The sequence below is a fragment of the Atta colombica genome, unplaced genomic scaffold (genome assembly GCF_001594045.1).
Source record: "Atta colombica isolate Treedump-2 unplaced genomic scaffold, Acol1.0 scaffold13, whole genome shotgun sequence".
Lineage (NCBI taxonomy): Eukaryota > Metazoa > Arthropoda > Insecta > Hymenoptera > Formicidae > Atta > Atta colombica.
Genome location: NW_017259217.1, coordinates 79,218 through 83,097, shown reverse-complemented (window position 1 = coordinate 83,097; position 3,880 = coordinate 79,218). Strand labels below are relative to the sequence as shown.

Below are 3,880 nucleotides of genomic sequence, written 5' to 3'. Positions count from 1 at the left end.
TATATATATATACATATATATACATATATAATTAAAATATGAATCAAGAATATAAGGTAGAATTCAAAAATTTAGGTAGAACAAAAATTTTTAGATTATTTGCGATAAAATACTATTTGCGGCAAAATATTTATTCCAGATCGTCTTTCATATGTGAACTCTGACCTATTTTCATTCTCTGTTGCCATTTGGCCCATTATAAATTTAGCAGACAATATATTTATTTTTTTTGGAGTCTATGTCTTAATTTGATAACAGCGACCTTGCATGCTTCGGTAATCCATAATATGTATCTTCATTCATAATGACGCTGCATATGCATTTCGTGGTCAAATATCAGAGAGAATCGACATACCTGTGCCGTTGCCACAGTCGCCCCAATTATTCCCGGCAATGTATCGCCACTGGAAGACGCATTGAGCGCAGGTCAGATCCTCCGGTAATTTGTAATAACCCTCGAAGACCCGGTTGCCGGGACCAGGGTAATAACGGGTGGATCCATTCTCAGCATGCAGCAGGTGTTGGTCCAGACATTCCTGGGTGACCTCCTGATCACGATAGGTCATGGCGCAGGTGCGGAACTCGAAGTAGCCATGATGGTTCGCCGTCAACTCTACACGGACTGGTATAACCGATCCGGTCCGATAACGCCGAACGATCACGCCGTTCCCATACTTGCCGCCCGTTTCATGAACACGTGGCTAAAAAATAAAATAAAATGGAATAAGTTAGAATATTTACTGCACATTTTCTTTATCATAATTAATACGTTATATGTATATTAATCTTTTATATACTAATATTACATTAGTATAGGATATTTTTCTTTCAGAACTCCGTTTGCATGTAAGTGAAGCGAGGAAGAAAATAAATGCGAATGTTGATAAAAGAAAGAGAAAGAAGAAAACGGATTTCACTTCCGTTTCGAGCTACTTTCGTCCATACGATATCAGATATACGTATCAAGGCCAAGCATCCCGCATAAAAAGTCTCGCAACGAAAATGCGGTCGATTAATAGGAATACGAGACACGAGATCACGAAAGCTATGAGAGATTATAATAGTAACCGCCGTCCTTTTCTTCTTTCGAGTTCTTTCGAGTAGTCAACGCTATGCACAATCAGAGTGAAAGCAAAATTCTAGATTTATAATTTTTATGCTGTAATCCGATGATTTAATTCACAACAATTAAATCATTCGGAATAAATTGAGTTTTGTTTATCATCCTAATTTGAATGAAGCTCACTTTCGACGGTCTGTAATACACGACAGAATTGGAGACAAAATTCTGTATAAAATATTAATTCATGTGATATGAAAAACATTTGGGATGAATTAGAATTGCAAAATTAAAAGATTTTGCTTCTTATTCAAATACATTTTATGATTTCATTGCTTGAATACACGATTCTAAGGAAAACAATGTATCAATAATTGATCAATAATTCACGGTTGCGAAGCCGTTCTGTTATTAAACATCGAGGAAAGTATTTACTTCTTTCTCTCGTGTCTCGAATCATTGCACGTCATTTAATTCAGAATAATAAACTACGCTTTGCAGCAAACAATACATTTCACTCACTTTCATTAGGAAGATATAGAAAGGAAGAAACGAATAAGCGTTTAACAAATAGCGTCGAAAATGTGTTAGCATAGCTACTACATATAGCAGCAAAACTTTTTCTTCCAAACGAAAATGTCTGATGAAAGAGAATTTTCCCGTTGAGAATTATGACTGTAACAATTATCGAGTCGATCGAATAATTATTTCGTATTAATCATGTTATTTGTTTCATCGACTTGACATTTGTCTCAAGCTTAATAGTTGCTTTCTTAGCCAAATGACTTTTTTTTACTATTTAAATTTCGACGTATTTTATTCATTAACATTTAGGTAAAAGAATCAGTCGACACGCACAGACCTTCCACATTCATACTGCATAATTTTCAGAAATGTGTCGACGAAATGTGTTACAACGGTATTGTATGGTACCTCCACAATCAACAGAGCGAAGAATCGCGCGTAATGGTGTGTAGTCAGTGTTGTAAGAGAGATGTCGGGAAGTAATCATACATATAGCGTAGCTGTAATATATTCGCGAATTATCATCGCGAATAACTTATACCTTCGCAGATTTTCCATTGTCATTACAATTAAATCTCTCTCAGATTCCCATTATTCGGCAAGGCCAATGCAGGCCGTGTCGTGTGACAAACTCGACAAACAGCTCATCTTGAAACACAATGATGAGACATGAGACTTCTTGATACTGTATATATTTATGTACTAAACAGATTACAATTCTAATCTTAGTTTTTAGACAATAAAAAAATTCATATTGATGTATGTCAAATTATAATTGCAGAGTGATCTAAAGAGATTTGAAATCAAATTTATATAAGAAAATTTTATGTTTTATGTTTCTCTAGTCAACACTAACTAAAAGTAATATAACATCAATGTTATAATTTCGTATTCTCAACAATACAAATATAATATAATACATGGTTACATAACAATTAAATTTTTTTGTTAAACGTGAAAGTATAACATTAATTGATATTATTTTATATTTTTAGTTGGTGTTGACTGGATGTCTAACATTCAGCGTTTTCTTTTTCAGAACTCACCGTTGGAGAATCCCAGGGATCGCCACAAATGCCACATTTTCCTTTATTTCGTTGCCACTGCCTGGTAAACCCGCCGCAATAGCACTCGTGATCGTTATAATCGTGAGGTGTATCGAAGCCGTACCTCCACATGGAGGCCCTCGAAGGTGGCTCTATCAATCTTCCATGGGCAGAAACTCTTCTTACGACTAGCAGACTTACAATTAATGTCAGACCAAGAACGAGGAAACGCATGTCGATCACAAAACGAGCCAGCCTCTGTAAAAGATCGAGTCATCAAGGTATAAGTGCCGATCGAACGAACGCAAATGCAATGCAATTGTGATGCAATTTGTATGTGTACTTGAACGCGCATTTGAATTCGAAATTTTTCTTCTATGCTGTGGATCGTTACGTATTCACATCAATGATTCACGCTACGTTAACGCAGTTCGAAGCTATGCTAATCGTTTTATCCGAATGGGAGAGAATGCATTTGATAATTTACTTTCATTATTATATACATATCAATCTGCTTCGTGCTCGTGTATTTAACAATAACCACAGCAGGGGTTCAATCTTTTTTATTGCTATTATTTTATTCATATACTATGTGCGTTTTGTATATACATACAATCGATTACATTAATGATTAATCTATTATTGTTTCAAACAAAGCAGAATTAATTCACTATTATTATTTCAAACGTTGTTAGAGGCAAAACAAAATTATTTTATTGTTATCTGTAACATTATTATTTAAGAGTGAAGATCACAACAATTTATGTATTCACGAGTGAACAATCACGTATGGAAATGACCAAGCGAAGGTTTGATGACCTCTCTCACTATTACTGAACGTTACTCAAAAAGTAACGGAGAAACGCACACGCGAATTACAATGATCAGCAACAATCAACGCAACGTACGTTAGAGACAAGAACAAACATTCAACGAGCAGCAAACAAGGTCAAATTTTCACATTCATTCGGAATATTCTGTGGAGTATATTTTATGTTGGACGTAAGCGTGAACTTTGGTACTCAATCGATATCGCTGTCTCAACGCGACTAAAGCACGAAGGTGCGTAAAGTCGGCGATTTAAATGCCACATTCGAAAACTACGGGAAAGAGAAAAAGAGACACAATGGCAAAGGAGCCACTGAACCGGTTATTACACCGACAATCCACGCGTATAGTATCCCAGATAACGCGAGATACATATTTGTCAAAGTAAGAATCTATAGAAATATATATATATATATATATA

General features: G+C 35.3%; 1 protein-coding gene across 2 annotated transcripts in view; it reads right to left on the bottom strand.

Annotated features, from left to right (window-relative positions):
* LOC108684242 overlaps nucleotides 1-3,880 on the bottom strand; it is a 14,974-nt gene that overhangs the window by 1,048 nt on the left and 10,046 nt on the right. For both annotated transcript variants that reach the window (XM_018188466.1, XM_018188465.1), the window contains 2 exons: nucleotides 2,632-2,889; nucleotides 356-701 (listed from right to left, as the gene is read on the bottom strand). In XM_018188466.1, the coding sequence (XP_018043955.1) occupies nucleotides 356-701; nucleotides 2,632-2,889 (604 nt within the window). The remainder of the gene's footprint in view (nucleotides 1-355; nucleotides 702-2,631; nucleotides 2,890-3,880) is intronic.